This window comes from Amblyomma mixtum, chromosome 3 (assembly GCF_055824585.1).
Source record: "Amblyomma mixtum isolate Tamu chromosome 3, ASM5582458v1, whole genome shotgun sequence".
NCBI lineage: Eukaryota > Metazoa > Arthropoda > Arachnida > Ixodida > Ixodidae > Amblyomma > Amblyomma mixtum.
The window spans coordinates 168,624,562-168,644,985 of NC_143014.1; the positions used below are offsets into that span (position 1 = coordinate 168,624,562).

Here is a 20,424-nt window from a genome sequence, read left to right on the forward strand (position 1 = left end):
TCCTCGGCTATAACCTCCCTTGTGGTCTCTGTCGCGTTTGGACGTTAAACCGCATAAACCAAATCAATTCAAACCTGAAATGACAAATTTGCAGCAATACCTGCATATAAACGAGATCGTGGCACTGAGAAGAGAGGCCGCTGGGTTGTCGTACGCGCAACCAGCCAGAACGCGCTGTAGTTGGTGCGCTTTCCCGCAGTGCTGTCTCGGCGCCCACGAGCGCTGTAATCATGCAGAAAGTTAGCTGCGCTTCACCGCAGAGCAAGCACTGTGCTCACCCGCGCTGTAGCAGACGACACAAAGCACCGCCCCCAGGCCCGTGTGCGCCTGCGCCGCAGAGCTTCGATGCGCGGCCGCGCCGGATGCGCTCGCGCCCCGCGGAGCGCGGCCACGCTGCGCCGTGTTCGTACTTAAAGTGGACGACCCTGTACAGTATTTTCATTGTCCAGTAATACTACTACCTTTTTTCGCGAGTCTTTCGTTATTACGATATTTCAAAATAACGAACGATTATTCGCGACCCCGCGAAGTTCGTTGTATCGAGATTTCACTGTATTCCTACCTTGGTTCCGAATGTAACGAGAGTTGTGTTTGTAAACAGAAGATGTGAAGAAAAAAAATCTTGTTATAGTCGTGTGAGTACGGCAATAGCAGACACCGGATTGTGGCTCGCCACTGCAACCAGTGCTCCGCACAAGAGGGCATGTGGCATGTGCTCCGAGTGCAGCTGTGTGCACCCAAATTCACAAATGCACCTCGACTTGACATTCCGCCTCAACTCGAGGGTCTGTTGAGATTCGTAAACACCACTCGGCATTTCCTCTAATGAGGCACTCCTAAAGAAACCTCCCTCCACTGCACATTCCTTGAGGAAGCTTGAATGGCGTATGGGGATGCGATCAAAGTGAAAAGTTGGCCTGAAAACCAGAGTTGTGTGAATATTCTAACCTCCTAAACATTCAGGAATTACGAATTCCTTGTTCATGTAAACTCAAGGCGAAACATCTCGACATTTTCAGGAGGCAGTACCTTGAACTTGTCACACGGGTTAGCTTGATCTTTCCTCGTGACACGCGGTGAAAGTCCGCCTGCGGTAACACTAGGCCTTACATAAAATCAGTGCGCCGACAGCCATTGAGAGCTGCTGCGCTCGCGGGTAAGAAAACTAAGTGCAGCACCGTGCAGCACGTCATTGCATCATGTTACAATCCAGTTGACTTCTGGCTGCGAATCTGACTGGCAGGGGTCCTTTCATTTTAGATCACCATAATTAGTGGCGCAGCGTGCTTGGAAGCGGCCCGGCTGTGGAGGATAGCAGGCAGGCAGCAGTTGTTTCGCAGCGATTGCTGTGATCGTTATCAATGTTCGTCACTCAGTATCTGGAAACTGCATATCTTTGGCCACAGAGTACAAAAAAAAGTGTATGACAAGAGCACTGGGCGTGAAGCCAGCCCACACAACCGCACTGCGTACGGTGCAGCGTGCCAGCTGGGGCATTTAAAGGTGTGGCTTCATTTTGACACCTTTGCGGTTCACGACAGCATTTGGGCCTATCATGAGGCTTGCAGCTTGGCCGAACCAACGGCACGGGGGCTAGGTGGGCTACGGGTCATCTTGAATGCAGCATTTGGGGCAGTATTTTACAACTGGCACCTTGCCACTCCTTCATGACAGCATTTAGTAGCCATCTTTGTTGTGTTAACAATAATTTAAACTGGGGTATTAAACAAGATCAGTCCTATTGATTGCCCCTGAATTTTTTTTTCACTGGATGTAATTGTCGTCTGAAGAATTTTTTCTTTTTTTGTATGCTTGCATGAAGCCCCTCCTGCTTGGGCCAGAACATTGGCCTGCAAAATATCCAAATAAATAAAATAACATAATTGTAAACAAAATATTGGTCTAGAAGATGCTATTACAGTTATAGCAGATTATGCTGATGATGCATGAAAACAAAATTTGTTTGCAATATCTCTTTCTTTTCATAGCTATGTTTTGTGGAAAGCGTTTAGTTTGAACTATCTGCACTGATATTCGAAATTATTTGAAAATATTCGATTTGAATTTCAACCAATTTTTGTTCATATTCGATTTACGCCCCAAAAATTTGATGTTCGAACAGCTGTACTCAAAACTGCATGTTGCTACATGTAACATGTACATTTTGTCATGTCGAGCCTTCTGAATAGCATTCACGAGTTCCATAAACAAAGCAGCAGCTGTGAAAAATTGCTGGAAATGCCTTCGCAACTGGCAGCAGTCGCTGCCGGTGACATAGAGTTTATGTGGGCTATGACGTAGTGCATTTGGGAATGGTGTGACATCTGGTGGCTTCTATTCAGGATTGGTGTGACAGTTCTGTCACCCTTGGGGGCAAGCTGCAAATGGTGATAACTAGCCTGGTTCCACTCAGTGCATTACAACACGTGGCGCCGAACTAACGAATTGGTCTCTCCAGAAGCAAAGGCCGCTTGTGGTTTGAAAGCAGGCTAGGAGCCGTAATTGTCAGCGCTCTTGAAAAGCCATGCCTGTTGCCGCACCGTAGAAGCATGGTGTGATGATCATCTACAGCATTGGAGGCAGCGACTGACAACAGTTATCCATGCTTGGCGTCAGCAGCAGGGACGTCAGGAGGCTAGCCACAGTTGTACTCCTAGAACAATACTAACATGCCCGAAATTTCTGGTCGAATGGATTCAGGCCATCACTCAGACACCTTGGTGCATCTGCGTCCGCATTGTATGCACTTTTGGGAGAAACTTGGTCTATGGGTACAACTAAGTTGTCACAATATTTGCTCAATGTGTTGTTTGCTGTGTTTACATGCAAACTGGTCGTTGAGGAGCCCTCAAGGTAGCGTCAGTGCTATCTTGAGTTTCTCAAGTGTTTATTCCACTTGAGTAGTGATTCTAGTGGGGGTTGATTTCTGAAACACAAAACGGGTCTTGAGGGCCGCTTGGAATACAATTGTGCCCAACTTCAGTTGCATCTGACCAGAGAGCCAGTATTCTCGGTGCCACTGCGCTAAAGGAAATTGCAGTTTTCAAAATCTAAAAGCTCTCATCACTGTTATTACTGGCTGTTACCAAGGTTACCAAGGGGCTTAAATGTAATGGGTAAAACGTTAAATATTACATTAAAACCTCGATAATTCAAACTCGGTTAATTCAAAATCCTGGATAATTCGAAGCATTTCTGCAGTCCCGTAATTTCAAATGCAAATCTGACCAGATAATTTGAAGTGGCGGCTTGCAGAAGTTTGATTGATTCAAAGATCTGGGGGTGCTACGCGGGAATCCCCGATCCCGATTTCACTGCAAACCAGTGAAGCAACGGCCCCTCAGGGGCTGTGAGGCGGGGCCGCAAAACAATGCCGATGCTTGGAATGTGAAACGCCGCAGTCCCAATACTCCCAGCACAAGAACCAGGCTACGGTATGGCCTGCGGACCGCCGAAACGCACGCCTGCACTTCTCCTGTGACACAACCTTTCTTGCTCCTGCACCCGCGATGGGTTGGTTGGGCCCAACACCATTCTGCGCTTTTTTTTTTTTTTTTTCAATATGACCTGTAATAAAATGTGCTTAAAACACATTGCAGTAAATGAGCTGAAAAGCTGATAGGCATAAAGAGCACTGAATTTGTCCTTGGTGAGAGAGGGCTTTTTGTTCATATCACCAAATATAGCTAACCGTGCAAAATAATTTTTTGCGTTTAGCAGACACGCTTTTCAGAGCAAGTAGTCTTTCAAAAAAATTTGTTAACACTTAAAATAGAACATTATAGAAGCTTCCGTTTTCACATTGTGAAAAATAAAAACGTTTCATTGGCGTCATTTACTATTGCGGATTCGCGCCCCATGTTCGTGCATAGGCTTATGGTTCCTGTTATGAGAAACTTGCCCGAATCCTCGCTTCTGTATGAGAAACTAGTTTGCAGGCTCTAAGTGTCGGCCCTCACCATGTCCTGGCTCTGCGCTTACAGATTTTGCGAATTAAAACATGAGTTAGGGAGCAGAAACCTGTTCTACCCATAAGTGATGGCCGTGTTCATGCTGACAAGTGCAAAATGTGGGTATATGCATAATTCATGAAATGGAAGTCGTTCCTGCATGCTATGTGCGGCCATGCCAGTCTTTGATATGAAGTAGACGCTATCCTTCTGCTGAACAAAGCCCGCTTGCTGCATAAATGGCCCCAAGAGATGGAGCAAATGGACTTCAGGCCTAGCAGGCACTAGACACTGTGCTCATCTCACTTTGAGCGCCTTTGGGTGCTTCGGATGTCGAATGAACTGCGTGCATAGCTGGATAACTACACCACCACAAAGCGCACAAAACATGAGTGAAAACGAAACGGAACAACCAAAAAATCCAATCCTTAGCACAGTCAACAAACCACCAGATGTCATTCCGAAGCCACTATCTTCCCTGCATGCCTTGGGTGTCCATGGTGGATGAAGTGCAGGGCTGCCATCTTTCCCTCCAGTTAACAGTAAGAAACTCCATCATAGCAGCCACCACCACCTCCGCTGCGGCTCAAGTAGGGTGGGGAGAGGCGGGGCCACCACCACTGAGTTAGAAGAGAGCGCTTGTGGTTGCGCTGCTGCAGTAGACCAGCTGGAGTGGCACATGCCTCTTCCCGAATGTGCCCTCTCTCGTTCTTCCAGCCGCTGTTGCCCCAGGAAATGGACTTAACACCTAGCATCATAGGCGCTCACCGCCGCCCCAGCTCCCGATGCACGAGAGTTATTGGTGCCAGAATCAGGCGAGCTACCGCGTATCCAAATGTATTATCCAAACCACCTGACAATTTCACTTAATAAAAATGTTGATTGGCATTTCTTGGCACAAGTTCTAAACAACCCTTTTTCTAGTGCGTGCAGAATTCAGTCCTCATTTGCGTTGTCCTTAGCGTGGAAGAAACTTAGCAGTACATCCAATCCATCAATGGTAGTGGCGGAAGTCGCTGGGATCACTTAGTTGTTTCCATATCCTTTGCCCCCTTCACCAATATGCTTTGGGGAAGCCTTCGCGGCATGCGACTCTTGCATCGTCCATGCCTTTTATGCTGTGTTCCCTCACCCGGCTCGGTCATATAGTAGTTCTCGGATGCTTTGCCCCCTTGCACTTCGGAATTGCCATGAACCCACTACGTTTCTCTTATTTTGAACTGAATTGCACATGTATTCTTCCCAGTGGAATGCAGGAAATGGGCTTCATATGGAAAGCTGCAAGGGAGCTTGAGAGGTGCCCAAGCCCCATGTTGTATGTTAGTGGATCATGTTTTTTTTTTTTATCTTTAATTCTTAATGTAACCTACATAGCATCCACCCATGCTCGAATGAGCACCTGTCTTGCTCTTTCTTAAGATTTAGAATTTTTCTTAAAAAACCGATCAAGCATCCACGTGAGTATGTCCCATGTCCAGAAGAAATTCGAAAACCACGAAAGACTCATCAAGCACCCATTGTTCACTATCTCTGTGACGCTTATCGCTGAGGTCAGCCAGTTTTTCATGTCTTCTAATAAATTGTTCAAATTCTTATCCTGTCTCTGGCATTTTTTGTGTTTATGCGGCTCCGAGGCCCCCTTAGTGGCCGCCATCTTGAATTCAGTGATCGGTCGTTGTAGTATAGACAAGTGCCAGGCAGTGACGTCACAGATCTGCGGCGGCGCTGGCGTCAGCAGTGACTTTCATTGTGTAGGCAAAAGGTGGAATCGTCCACCTTAGGTATACCACACTTGCGGGTTTTTGAACATAATTCACAATATCCCGACAACTTGTGGTGTGGTTGGTTGAGCCACAAGGCAGAAGAAAGGAAGTTGCATAACTTTACACAAGTTTATCACGGTAAGATAAGGGCGAAAGCAATGGGCAGCGGCTGGGGAGCAGGGCAAGTTTGGTGACAGATCGGTTGCACGGCTAGCACAACATTTCTGCATCGAAATCTCATAGTTTGCATCTCTTAACCCGCATGCTTACTTTTCAGTGCTCTTCAGTCACGCGGCAAACAGTGCAAGAATCAATGCCTGTAACTCATTCGCATTCTGTAGAGCTCTCATTATTTATTTATTTATTTATTTACCCACAGCGCCAAGCGGCATTAAAGTGGGGGAGGGTATACATAAAAAACAAACATAACTTAAGCAGTGTCAGCCACGGAAGCAAGTCCAAATTGCATCAAAACAAAGAAAAACAAAAACGGATAAAAATTTCAGAGAACCACGAAACTGAAATGGTTATTATAAGGCATGTGACATTCTCTCTCTCTCTCTCTGAGAGAGAGTGAGAGATCATGAGTTGAACCCCGTGGCCCTTTTCAGATGCCAATCACCCGGACTACGGGCCGGGTATGTCTGTGCAAAATAGACAAAAATTGATAGGGGTTTAACATAGTTAAACAGAGTAGACCTGCGAAAGCAGGTGTTCATTCTTCAACAGAAGGGGGCACTTAAACTCGGCCTTAGGGGTGTGGCATGATATCTTTAGTGGGTTAATGCCCATGTGTGCTGAATTGGCAATTCCTACTTAAGATTCATAGATGGCGGTGAGTCCTCATATACCACTACCAGCGCAGTGGTGCAGCGGTTGAGCGATGCGCCAGTGCACTGGCAGGTGGCTGTTTCTATCCCAGCCACCCGTTGGGATTTTGCGACCCATGTTCTTCTCGAGATGCGCAGATGGCACGACGCTCGTCCGAACTTACCCGAGCTTACCCGAGTAACTCGTGTAAGCTCGGGTAGTAACTCAGGTTGCTAGGCAACGACACAAGATTGTACGGGCCATTTTTGCCAATACGCTTGTGGTGTTAGCTTGTGGTTAAGCGATTGGTTTAGCTCGTGCCGGCTACCTGGCCGGCATGACACTGTCATGAGCTGTGAAAACCAGCGCCTGTGCGAGGGTGGGGCTCTCTGGGTGTGTAGGCGGCAGCGGCGCGGTGCCATCTGTTGGAGCACAGCTGAAGCGGTTGCTAGGCAGCGGCGACTCAAGGTCATTTGGTAGCCGCACCGCCACGAGCATATGCAATGAGCCGAGCTGGGCTCCAGTAGTGTTGCTTTCACAACAAAACAGCTGCTGCCAGTTGCCTTCAGCGTTTATAGCGAGCCATTAAGCGCAACGTATTAAGCAGCACCGGACTCTGGTATTAGGGCGTACAATGCGTAGTTTTTTTCTCTATTTTCACTTTCGCAGGCTTGAACAAATGTCTTTTCAACACTGGTCCTAGAAAGAGATTAAACGTCACTGATCTCGGCGTAGTCACGCAGTGTTATTTCCTGAATTTTCCCATTGCAGGTCGATAAGAACCCATTGAAAACAGCAAATATCACACTTAAAGCCACTCTGATCAAGCAAAATAAGTTGTGCACTTGAATGCAAATTTTAAAATAAGCAGAGTGAATCAAAACATTCAGCTGTGTAGAGCAAATGTAAATTTTGTTGGAAGCTTGAGGAAAACATCTGTATGCTCCTGTGGAGCTCTTCCAAAGCCTAGAGAACAAAAAGAGCATTCTTGCAGACATTACCGGTGAAGCAAGACCTCGATATGGGCTTCAGATGTCAATTTCACCAAGTAGAATAAAACTAAGTTTGCTGCGCAACAGAGAGGTCGCATTTGCCTTATTCAGAGTAACTGTATAACTCAAGTGTCCAGTAATGTACCGCTTTCTCTGGAGTGAAGTGGCTCAGAGAAAACAGGAAGCACCATAAGGTTTGTCGTGGGGAAAATCTGCTTCACGTTATGAGTCACGTTGTCCTACCTCTTGCACTTAGAGTCGAGTACGCTGTATCGGCCCAGAAATTCAGACTGTGGACGATTAGTTCCCCTGTGTACAGCCTTTGTCAAAAGTAACCAGGCTGCATGGTTTGCTTCTAGCTTGCATAGCGGAGCCCATGTGGCTTTCCTAAAGATCAAAAGTGTTGGAAGGTAAGAAGACCCCCTGTCCTTACTCTTAACAATCATTTCAGCTTCGGGGAAGCTGTAAAGGCTCCACTGAACGAGCTAGAAGCAAACCATGCAGCCTGGTTACTTTTGACAAAGGCTGTACATCATGCTTTCTCGGTTTCATTTAATAAGTCAGCGTAGTCTCCCACCATAGCCGCACTGTTGCTGCCAACTAGGAGTGGATATGAAAGCCGATGCAGTGCTCCGCCTGATGATTTCGTCTGGCGCACAGGCTGAAAAAGTGCAGAAGTACCCTCCGAAATGCTTCTAACTGCAAGCGACGTGCTCGCTTTGAAATATTCGCATACGCAAGTTGGTTGCGATGGCAGCATCACTTGCCGTAGGTAGGCATGCTGGGTTTTTGCCTGCACCCCCACATCACTGCGACTGCAGCATCACCTTTGTTTACAAACATGACACTTGTCTATAGTTGTACCAGGCAAGGGCCCGCTACACCTTGTGCCCGTTCCAGATTTCCATGCCAGAACCTAACACGCGCCCTTCCCCCTATATTTCGGTATTGTGTTCAAATTTTAGGTGGGTGCTTTGCTAAGTTTTTTCGGTAGCATCTTTGCATCTGGGTACTGCAGAGAAGCTACCATGGCGAGGGACTGCTGCTGCACTCCGTCATTTCTTGTTGTGTGCCCCCAGGTTCGGCCTATGCGTATGTTTGCACATGTGCGGTTGGTCGCTGAACATACTATACAGTCAGAATTTGTCAAAATTTTGAATGTAGCAGCTGGGAAACTGTTATCCAAGAACATATTAGCCAGATGAAAAATGCGCAATTGCATGGGGCGTTTTTATTGCCCACACTTTTGAGCGCATGAACCGAGAACATATCAATGAGGTTTTACTGTGTTCCAAGCCAGAGCTTGCAAGTTCACTCTTCACATTTTCATCAGCACGCTTTAATGGATTCATTTCAAATGCTGTGTATCGCAAAGGTGTATGGGAATGGGCTGTTCTTGCATAGCACAACTCTTTGGTGTGACCTGCTTCCACAAGACATCAGCTCTGTTCATGTGCACGGGGCTCTTCTAGGCTACAGATCACATTGACTTCACATCACTTTATTTTCCTTAAAGACTGCTTTTGGAGTGGTTAATAAGGGATGGGGTTACAAAATTGAGGCGTTTACAACAGTCGTAAATGTTGATGGCCAGGTTATGGCAGAAGTATTGTGGGGAAGCCTGTTCCAGTCAGTTGCTGTGGGGAAAAAAAAAAGTTGGTAAAGACAATTGTAGGGCACATGGCTGCAAACTTAAAGAGGGTGACCGGTCCGATGGGATCTGCGTGGTGGGGTTGCACAGATCCATGGTTCTTGTCTGAGTGGTGAATAAAAGAACTTGTAAAACAAGACAAGACTGGCAGTGCAACAGCGAGCAGAATGATCGCAAACATGGCAACATGAATGAACGACATTTATGCTGAAGTACATTTTCGATCTTTTTGATCGAGTAGCCGCTTTTCTTTTAACTTGGAAACGGTGAACGAGAAATATGGACTGAGGTTAAAGTTGACCAAAACAATTATTGACTCAGCATCTTGCTTCATTTGAACCTAGTTATTATGAATAAGTAAAAATTCATATAGTAGTTAGATGCAGCCAAAATTTGTAATATAAAATTTTGTTTAAACGCATGCTACGGCTGCACAACTTAGTGTGTAAAGGGTCAGCAGCTTGGGCATCCACTACTAGAGAGCAGGGAAGGGCCTTTTTTTGAAATTCTAGTGCTGTTGAAGGTGTACACCTCGAAAAAAGAGACAAAAAACAAAGCAACTAAGGATAGCTTACCTGTACAGCACTGCCAGCACACAACAGCGACAGAGAAAATGCTAGCTAGGGCGGCGTCCCTGCATTACTGTAGTGTTGTGTGGAAATACTTGACTGGAATGAAAGGTACCGCTGTTTTTACATTTATGTCAGCCCCACTCACATTGGGCAAGGCTTTCCTTCCTCCATGCTCCAAGCCTACAACCATCTACACCTCTGCTTCCAGGGCGTTGTCGATGGGCAAGGGCGTCCGCAGAAATTTTTGCAGGGGGGGGCCCATTGGTGGTTGGCGCCGGAGGGGGGGGGGGGGGTATATTCGTAGCAAAAATGCACTATTTGCGGAATAAACTTATTTATTTGTATATAAATAAGAAATAAGTAAAATACACACATGAAATAAAAAGCTAGGAGAGATACATTGGAGTTTATCAACGAAGAAACCATTAAAACTAATAAAAAAATGCAAAAAGATACTATCACTTCGTGGAGAAGTGTGCTCAGTCTTGCTGCATACGGGTTCTCGACTCACCCGGATTGATGACCAGCACAGAGCACAATATGTTCACAAACACGCAACTACAGTCACTCACTCACTCAGTCAGTCTTCCTTGAACAGCAACTGTAGGCGCCTCGGATTTTTCTGGGCGAATTGCGTAATTACACGGGTGATAAATTCATTTCAGTGCTTCATTACACGCTCTCGGTGCACACTCATCATACATATTGATTGGAAAAACGGTTGAACGCGTACGTCGAAAACAAAAGATGACTATATATACAACTAAAACTTATTTACAAGATAAATGCACTCTCGCAGCTTCATACACCTCGCTCCATCTTGCTCGCGCATCCGCACAGTCAGGCAACCGCACACACACTGCTCGCCGCTCGTCGTTTTCTCGTCCGCTGTCTTGGTTGTTCTCAGCTTCGTTGACAACCGGCCACTAAAAACACCGAAGCACAAACACAGAGGCGCGCACACGTGCAAGGGCTTACTTGCCGCAATATCCCCGAATGCGCACTCTGGGGGTGAAAGGAACGCCGCGCGACTTCCGAGGGGAAGGGACACTCGCCACTCCGGTCGTAAAATTTGTTTTTGTGTTTTTATGGGGTTCAGAGCCCCTAAACGACTCAGGCTATGAGGGACGGAGTATAGTACAGAGTTCCGGATAATGTCGACCACCTGGGTCTGTTTACCATGCACTGACATCGCACAGTACATGGGCGCTGTTGTGATTTGAGGCCCAGACAGAGGGGACAGGCGAGCCAGGCGGGCGCTATCGGGCTGCGTTGACCAAAGGCGCTGGTTTTCGGAGAAGACGTAAGGAACGCTGGTGTGGGGCGCCTCTGTAGACTGCGTCGCCGTGAACAAAAGCAGCTAATCCCCTTAGCCGAAGATTCTGAAAGCGGCGCTTCTACCGAACTGCGCTCTCCCGAGGATCGGAGGAGACAGCGAGCGGCGGTGGCGCCGTCTGATCGCCCGCTTGCCCCTGAGCAGTCGGACAAAGCGGGGGTAGACACGGCTGATTTGTCCTTCCCTCCTGAAGGATTCATCGGTGACCGGCGTAACGAAGGCGAAAACAAGATGCCCTGTGCACTGTCTGCCTCCGTGTCGCTATCTCTCTAGAGATCATAGAAACAGATACCCATCTCAAGACGGCTCGAAACACATGCTCGCTGGTGCCGCTGTATGTCTGCAACAGGTCGCCCTTCAGTAGAGTTAACGATGGCGTGGTTTGAAAACGGCGGAACGACGCGCGCCCGGACGCGGAATTTCGCAGATATGTGACCCAAAGCGTGGAAGCGGGGCTGCTTTTACCCTTTTGGCTGAGCGCACCATCGTCCCTGGCGTGCGGCCATCACTCACGGTTCGAGTGAGTGAATTTTCCAGGGGGGTGCAGCCGCCCCCCCTTGCCCCCCCCTCCGGACGCCCATGTCGATGGGTGAATGAGGCACAAACATTTAACAACTGCCACATGCGAGACAAAGGTGCAGACCGTGGCACGAACATTTGTTTTATGTCCAACCAACCATGTTCAGCATGTGAAGTAAAAATGGCATGTGTTTTTAGAAAGGATTTTGGAAAAGTTTGATGTAGTCATTAATTTGACACATTGAGGTGACTGTACCGTACTAGTCTACTACACCACCACTTTTCTTTTACTACCGTCACTCATTCAGTGCTGGAGTGGTGGCAGGGAATTTTAGTCAAGATATTCAGGAAACCACTGGTGAAATCGCAAAATTTTCAGTGGTTAGAAGTACTGTAAACCTTGATATGAATTCATTGATCTGTAGATTACCTTTCAGTAGCATGAATGAAGTGATTGTGTCAAAAACAGGGTTGTTGTCAACAACAAAAAAAAAAAGCCCAAAACATTCCACACACTTTTCCATACTACAAGTGATCAGAATTTTCCAACAATTTCATTGTCTGTACCTCATATATTGTTGATAGCAGTCGGAATGCAGTGAAACGGAATATCGTGTAGTTTTAAGTTTTTTTTTTTTTTAAGTGGAGTATGAAATTTGCAATTTTGAGCACAAAAACGCTGTATATATTATTGTCATGAGTGGCTGGCCGAGTCATGGTGCACAAATTTGTGCTGCCATGAATTAATCTCTTAGTATGAAATAAAATTTGTTCATTCAATTAGTAGTCTAGTGGTCTGTCAGAAAAAAAAAAGACAGTTTTTTGAAGAGAACAGAGAAAGGAATATTTTCAACGGGTGCAAGTATTGGAGTGCACTGAAGAAATTAAGTGTCTGAAAGTTGAATTTACTATCTTTTTAACGTGGCCGACTTCCTGACCTATGTGTATACTAGCATGACATGTAGCATGGTTAAGGTGCAGTTGTCAGCTGGCAACATGTGTGCCTTTCTTAGAAGCTTAAGGCAACTAGTTATATATAAAATGTCCGTGCAGAACAGTTTTAGCTGCAGTTATTGAGGGGCGTAGGCACTTGATAGTCAAGTTAGCCAATTTACTTTATTTTGCTTTTATAGCAGTCATATAGATTTCAGGCCATCAGAAAGAAAAAAAAACGGTCACTCTTCCTCAGTTTTTGAGCATCTTGTTTTAACTGTTTTTAAGCAGTTTGACCTGCTCCCCAATTTTTTCTTTTTCGGACTGACCATAGCCATTTTTGTGCTACTGACCCCCCCTTCAGATGCATGACGATGATGCCCTTGGGTGTGTTACCCACGGGGCTATTCAGCTCATCAGTCTGGTTGGGTGGTGTTCCCAGGAACCACACCAACCGGCACACCTCGGCGTCGGACGTGGACACTGAAGAAGAAGAGAATGAGGAAGGTGATTACACCGTCTATGAGTGCCCCGGCATGGCCTCGGTAAGCACTCTTTATATACTGGAGATATATTGGCAGCATGAAAAGAATGGGCAAAGCAAACTTTTCTGGACCACATAGCATGCTCTTTGGTTGCTGCTTTTGTCTCCTTTTCTTTGTCACAATTTCTTTGCGGGACGTGCGAGCATCACATGCTTATTGCACGTTTGCACACCACTTTAACTGTTTCGCTACCGCGAAAAAATGACCACTATTGAGTGTTTTTAAATAAAATGTATCTCTTCAAGAAGTGTTAAACGCTCTGTGCATTGTAATGCATCAGACTGTAGCTTATTAGTTATACTTCCAAATGAAGAAAACGTCAGAGTTGTGTTTTTAAAACTTCTAAAAAAATTGTTCATTAATTATGCTGGTAACACACAAAAAAAAACAATCCAAGCAAAACAAAAATGGGCCCCTGCACTGAGCCAGAAATTGAGTTTTAAAAAAAAATTACAAAACATTGCTCAAGGTAGCATCGGTGCAGTGCACCCTAATCATAAAAGGCACCTGTTGGCTGAAGGAAGTCTTGAGCTACTTTTTACATTGCCACAGTGTTTCAATGAGAGTGCACTGTGTGCTGCAAGAAAAGCGGGCAGTGGAGTGTCCTCACGTTGTGACTACAACACTTTAAGAATGGTAATGCACATACAGTAGAACACGATTAACTTGAACTCTTTAGATTGAATTATCCTTTATATTGAATAACTTCTGAGTACCTTAAAGCTGCAACATGAATTTGTAGGAGAATATACGGCTACATCATACAAAAATTAGCCACCACATCCAATAGATTGAACTTCGGGCAACACCGATCGACTCAAGAAGCTGGCTTTACCTAAACACATCTTCGGGGATACTTCCCCACAGGTATGATCAAACTTTGGACAACTTCGTTCTACTCAAGAACCTGGCTTTCCCTTGGCACATCTCCAGAGGTTAGCTTTCCACTATGGACCTGCGTTCTGTGGTGTTATGTAGCACATGCAGACCAATGATGTCGCGGATTTTCCATGACATGGGCGGCAGGCATATAGCCAGCCAGTCAGAATGTGCGTTTTTAGCGTGTTGCGCCAGTTGTGCACGCGTTGTCACGCAGTTCGCACATACATTGCATCATGCTGCCGTCGGCAATTTCGCATGGTTTTCGTTGTCTCTGTGTGCGTGCGATGGCAGCCATGGAACTACAGACCCTCCCCCTTTCCGTGAAACTGGAATCCATCCAGCAAGTTGAACAAGATGAGAAGAAATCTGATGTTGCCACGGTGTACAAGATTCTGAGAAGCACGCTGAGCATCATTTTGAAACGTTCAGGCTGACATGGAGAAGAGACCTGGCATTCGCAGTGCCAGATGCGTATGCACAGCTGCATATGAAGATGTTGAGGCAGCTTTGTGCTTATGTTCCTCAACGTTTGACCACAAAACGTTCCCGATTCCTGCCCTATGATTGAGCACAAAGTAAAGGACTTTGCTTTTGTTCTCAACTGACCTGGCTTTTGCGGTGGCTCCAGTAAACTGCAGCGCTTTAAAGAACGCCACTAAATTGCCGGCAACGCAATCACTGATGAGAGCCATTCTGTGGACATCGACGTTGTGAACAAGTGAATTGAAGAAACTTGGGGCGACATCACAGCAGGTACCAACCCCATGATATTTTCAGTGCTGATAAAACTGCGTTATTTTAGCAGATGCTTCGAAACAAGATGCTGGCATGTCATGACAACAAGAGGCACAGTGGGAAAATTAACAAGGCTAGAATATCGGTAATGCTTGCCACCAACGTGGATGGATTGACGAAGCTTCGGCCACTCATGACCAAAAAAGCAAGTCTCCGCAATGCTTGCAGAGCGTGATTTTGGTTCTGGTAGCCTACAGGTTCGTTTGAAGAGCGTGGATGACCTATGAGCTTTTTGCCAAGTGGCTGAAGTCTTTGGCAGCTGCTAACGCAGACTGTTTTATCACATAGTGACGTTCTGTGATCACTTTAGCCTAAGAATTTAGGTTTTATTTCTGTGGCAGTGCGTTGTGCGCAGTGAAATTCTTGGAGGAGCCAACATCTGCCACAGCCTTAGCTGGCCATGAAATGCCAGTGCTTAGGAGAACGAGAAGAGGCAGCAGTCCTGCCACGAGCGCAGACGCACTCACCATCTATGGGCATACCTTTAAGCAGGCGGCTGGATGGGGGAACGAGGAGGAGAGGCAGCTGCTCTGCAGCCTTTCTGTTGCGTCAAGGACACTAGTTGCTCTCCTCTCCGCCAGAAGTGCTGATCGCATTGATGGCATTGCTTCGGACTGGAGACATCCCATGACATTGACAAACAATTTTAATACTGCTAACGGAGTAAAAACTGCAATATAATCATCATTTCTTTAGTTATCATTATTCCGGCTCTTCAGGCAGGCTGGCTGTGGCATTGTAGTGAACTACAGTGACGAAGCGGTAATTGTTTTGCAGTTTTTATGCCTCGCGTGACCTATACTGAACTTCAACATCATGTCGTTGAAACCGAAAATACAACAGCATGAGAGGAAACCCAGTTATAAATTATTTAGTGGTTGTGGGCAAATGCCATGTGGTAATCCATGCATACTTATGTCTACATTTAGCAGCTGTAGGCAAATACCTTGTGGTAATCCGTGTATACTAACATTTCACGCTTCATTACAGAAAAGAAAACATGTAAACAAAATTTTGGTGGTTTTACTGCTTTAATATACCAAGTGTTTCAGTGAACGTTTTCAAAAATTCTTGAAGTGCACTTTTCGAGAGAAAAAAAAGAAAATCTACGGAAGGAAACTCTCAGCCGCAGTGGACATTATTAACTGTAAAGTGCCTGTAAAGTTGTCTAAGCTGAGCGTCAAGGCTTCCTAGTCAGGGAAATTACCACAGACGTTTCGAATTTGCCGCCATAGTCATTGCAACATGTCACCAGTGGACGTTGCATTTGCACTGCGCTTCCGGTGCTCTTCATGTGTTGAGTTTTGGTTTGGTGCAGAAAAAATATGCGATATTTTCTGGTGCTACAGGGCTTTAGAAAATTACTTTTTCTTCGCTTTAAAAACTGATACGGCGTCATCTCCATAGCTACAAACTTGTCTCTGGCAACAACAGCCAAGCTTCATTAATTAAATGTTGATTAGTAATTTTAGTTAATTAGCTAACTAATTGGCACATTTCTTACAATTACTGACGTCAGCTGCAGCTGAGAGTTTCCACCTGTAGAGGTTTTCTTGTTTTCTAGAAAAGTCTGTTTTTAAGAATTTTTGCAAGTGTTCGCTAAAACACTGTATGAAAGGTCAAGAGGAGCCAGAAGGGGTATAGTGGGTTATTTGGTGTGACTGGATTTTAGAAAAAATGCTGAGTACAGAAAGGGCCTTGATTGCTTCCATGAAAGATGCTGGAAGTGCTTGTAATTTGCAAGGAAATGAAAATTGGTTTCTGAGGAAAGGAAATGGCACAGTAACTGTCTCGCACCTGTGGACGCCCGAACCGCACCGTAAGGGAAGGGATAAAGGTGGGAGCGAAAGAAGAAAGGAAGAAAGAGGTGCCATAGTGGAGGGCTCCGGAATAATTTCGACCACCTGGGGATCTTTAACGTGCACTGACATCGCACAGCACACGGGCGCCTTTTGCGTTTCGCCTCCATCAAAACGTGGCCTCCACGGCCAGGTTCGAACCCGGGATTCCAGCTCAGTAGCCGAGCGCTCTAACCATTGAACCACCGTGGCAGGTATTTAGCTAGGAATTTCTTGTATCTTGGTAATTAGCGTTCAACTTGGTGCATTCGTCTCACGGTAAAGTATGATTGATCCTGTCAAAGGGAAATGAATGAGAGACTATGTCAGAAGCTTTCATCGTGTTAAAAGTAAGGGTGTGCAAATAGTGCTTTTTCAAAACCGAATCAAGCACAAATAGTGCAGCTTTGCTGCTGAAGCAAATACAAATAGTGTAGCTAAAAACCAAATCAAATGCGAATCGAATAATGATTTGACCATATCAAAATTGAATTGAATATTTTTACAAATAATCAGTACATGTCATTTATACAGAACAAAAATCTGTGTGAAACTATTAGGCACTAGCGGTGGCCCTGCAGTATGGTGCTATGACTTGTTTGTTTGTTTGTTTATGGGGTTTAATGTCCCAAAGCAACTCAAGCTATGAGGGACGCCATTAGTAGGGGGCTCCGGGCCTCTAGCATTCCGCCTCCATCGAAATGCAACCGCCGGGGCCGGGATTGAACCTGCGTTTTTCTGGTCAGCGGCCAAGCTATAACCATAGTCCTTCAATGCTTTTTCTGGTCAGCGGCCAAGCTATAACCATAGTCCTTCAATGCTTTTTCTGGTCACGAAACTCCGGCCGAAGTTTCATATAGGGACAGCGCGCGCCGCTAGTGGCGCGGCTGTCAGCGAGGGGGCACGAGTCGCCGTGCGAGCCCTGCCCGCAGTGGCTGCTTTCCGGCCAACAGCCTCATATTCTCTTGGTAGTTGTGCTTTCTGGGGATCGGTAATTGGGCTTAGGATGGACGCCATTTTACTGGTTATCACCTGAAAGCTTGGCTGCAACATAGAGACACTAAAATCCCTGTGCGATCGACGACGGCCGCTAGTAAACCTTGTTAGCGGCTGTTTTCTGGCAAACAATTAACGCGCTTGCTTTCTCTCGTTGCTTTTTACAAAAAAGTGATTTTTGTACATTGGTCCAGCCTTGGCATTCGTTTTTACACCAACTTGCCTACAACTTCATTCTGCAAGATCTAGCTTAGCAATCAGCAACATATCTATATGTGTCTGGGTTGCGCCTGTCTCGGCCGAGTCCTCGCTTTCATATAAGTGCACAAGGCTGCTTAAGGCTGGCGTTTACCTTGTGAGAAATAGTGCAATTTCAATAACGCTGAAAACAAGACATTATGGAGGCATTTTACGAACTGGAGTGCGCGCTACAAAAGCGGTCACTTGACGAATGCACCGGTAGTTTAATGGTGCTATCTCATTTTTTTTTTCCTGACACTTTCGGAGGCGGCAAAGCCAGCTGCTGAAGACTCTTGCTGCATAAGCCATTTATTTACACTTTGTCACGCTGTGACTATACGGAGACGCTGATGAGTGCAAGGAATTTGTGAATTTTTGTTGTTCATTGCTCATGTGCTGGCTTTGCGCTACCAAAATAAGAGACAAGCTGTGAGCGGCCACGCAATAAACCAAAAATGAGCAATGATAGAAATCACAGAGAAACATGTACAAAAAATAAAAAGCGCTAGGGGTTTAACGTGGTTAAACCAAGCAGACGTGCGAACGCATGTGTTTAGCCTGTTTGGCTCATGGTTTTGCTTTGCTGGGTCGTTGGCCCATCTGGTGAAGATATTAGAGTGAAGTTAAGCTCTGATCGAGGTTAAGCTGGTCTGATGTGCTCGTTCCGAAGGTAAACATTGATGAAGACGACGGTGTGCAATGAGCGCAGCGCGAGCGTGTCTTGCAGTTTAGTTTTTACCTGTTTCTGCACGAAACCCTGGCCAAATCTCCCACCGAGGTTATGTGCCATCGTTTTTGAGGCAACAACAACACGATGCGTGATCGGCTGCTGCGATCGCACAGCTCTCTCGTGCAGTGGCCAGCGAAGCTGATGTGTTCGCGCCACCGGGGGTTCGAAATTTCCAGTCGCTGCAATATTTATTTATTTCTGCACCCTTAAACTCAGGGACGACACAAGATTCTTGGTAGGGTTTGACCCCATGAAGTAGTGCTTTCGCACCAAAATATAAGCAGGTTGAAGAGTACTGCTGTCTGAAATGCAACATCGTCACAGATTCGTGCTCAAGTACGCTGGTAGGCCTTCGAATATCCGTGGGATGGCGCCGTGCCTGGGTTTCAGCTTCTCGCGTTGAGGCGACACTGCTTCTCCGTTGATCACGAACTGGTGAGGCTGAATTAAATCCGCGGGGCAAAATGCCTCTCGCAGACACGGATATGTTTGGAGTCTAAGCTAAAACCACCGCTTTCCTGTCGGGGTATCGCCCGCTTCCATATTTTACGCTGCTCGGCGTCGCTCGGCAGACAGGACAGCGAGGTCTTTTCCTTCGTACCTCCATAGCCGTAGCGGCAACCCATCACGCAGCAAGTATTCGGCATCGCAGGCTTGCACGCCAGGTGCACTGTACTTATTTTGTAAACGAAGGCAAAGTGAAAAGAGAAAATGGTTGCTGCCGCACCGCCAGCGTCCCATTCCGCCCGTAGACTCGCGGCCGTAGAGACGTGCGCTTCCTCGCGTCGTTGCCCCCACAGGACTCTTAGCGCCGCCTCGTGGAAGGCGCGGTCAACATATGAAGCTCTCCCATAGCGTTACGGAGAAGTTTCATGACCATAAAAGCATTGAAGGACTATGCTATAACTTATGGAGTTTAGCTATAGCTCTCAAAAGATGCAACACTGATCTCCACAAGGGGCAACATAACACAAAGTGAATGTACTAACTCAATGCCGCCATGTTATACGTATGGAACAATTACCTTTTGCTACTGGTGTTGACAGAGAATAAATGAGTTCCACATGTTGGTAGATGGGAAGGGCAAGAGCTATGTATGAATCATGGATTCAGATATTGAACATCAAAGCAGGGTTTGCTAGGCCTGCGTGAGGTACTGCCGCATCGCAGTCTTGAAGGATATACTTCAACATTATGAACTCCACCGCACAAATTGACCGTGTCAAGGCACTGAACCTCCTTTCCCACACAGGCCAATCGCAGCAGCATGTTGTGGAGCATCAGAGCGGGCACTATTTTTTTAGAGTTGTGAAAGAAAACTATGTTAGCCATATTCGAACTTCGTGCCAATTATTTGAAAACTACTCAAAAACCTGAGGGCAAATTTGATTTATTTTGAATAATTTTTAAAATGCACCATTTGATTAAAAGGAAGATATTTGGTTTGCTATTCTAAAGTTTCAAATATTCGAATTCTTCTAGTTAAGGGGAACCCAGCATCTTAAAAAAAATTAAGTCACAATTATGCAATCTTCAGGGAACATGTAGTTTCATGTGCTTATTATAATTATGCATTTAATTTCATATAAAACAGGTCTTTGTGCATGTATGCAATTTGTTTTGCAAGTCTTGTGGAGAGTGCATTTAAGAAATTTTGCTGCAGGCAATTTGCTGAAATGCACACCATTGGTTTGTCTCCACATCAAGGAATTCAATAAGGGTAAAATTATCATTCTGCCAATCATAGAAAATTGAATTATGGGCTTTTGAAGTCGTCACTTCAGAAACAGGAAGAAAAGTTATCCCCTTTTCTGGAGTGGCAACTTAAAAACCCTATAACTCAAGTACCATGATAGGCAGGATGATATGCAT

General features: G+C 45.8%; 1 protein-coding gene across 3 annotated transcripts in view; it reads left to right on the top strand.

Moving 5' to 3' along the window:
* Nucleotides 1–20,424, top strand: part of LOC149352650 (uncharacterized) — a 58,009-nt gene that overhangs the window by 25,343 nt on the left and 12,242 nt on the right. The window contains exon 6 of one of the 3 annotated variants that reach the window (XM_089581861.1): nt 12,891–13,071. The exons of 1 other annotated variant lie outside the window; for it this stretch is intronic. In XM_089581861.1, coding sequence (XP_089437987.1) covers nt 12,891–13,071 — 181 coding nt within the window. The remainder of the gene's footprint in view (nt 1–12,890; nt 13,072–20,424) is intronic. One more of the 3 variants, XM_089581863.1, reaches the window with a different exon arrangement.